Raw genomic sequence first — 273 nt, 5'->3', positions numbered from 1 at the left:
TATACATATATCCACACAAAGCAACAGGAGAGCTTTTTGCCCTCAGCCTGCCCACCGCCCTACCTGGGGTGCTTGCCGGGAGAGTCATGCATGAGAGCGAACCACAGCATGCACCAGGTCAGGCACAGAACGCCCGTGGTGTAGAAGACTGCTTCCCACCCGTGCCAGTCGATGATAAGGCCGCACAGGGGCAGCGTGAAGGTCACACTTAGGGTAGTTGCTGGCAGGGGAGAGGGAGACAGAGGGTCAAAAGCGAGGTTAGTGAGCGAACAG

The 273-nt window shown here is 57.5% G+C and overlaps 1 protein-coding gene across 1 annotated transcript in view; it reads right to left on the bottom strand.

Annotated features, from left to right (window-relative positions):
* LOC119593101 (sialin-like) overlaps positions 1 to 273 on the bottom strand; it is a 35,739-nt gene that overhangs the window by 10,148 nt on the left and 25,318 nt on the right. Inside the window, exon 8 of the mRNA XM_037942065.1 lies at positions 64 to 220. Within this exon, the coding sequence (XP_037797993.1) occupies positions 64 to 220 (157 nt within the window). The remainder of the gene's footprint in view (positions 1 to 63; positions 221 to 273) is intronic.

The sequence above is a fragment of the Penaeus monodon genome, chromosome 31 (genome assembly GCF_015228065.2).
Source record: "Penaeus monodon isolate SGIC_2016 chromosome 31, NSTDA_Pmon_1, whole genome shotgun sequence".
Lineage (NCBI taxonomy): Eukaryota > Metazoa > Arthropoda > Malacostraca > Decapoda > Penaeidae > Penaeus > Penaeus monodon.
The sequence above is the reverse complement of the archived record's forward strand: the minus strand, read 5'-3'. Positions and strand labels throughout refer to the sequence as shown.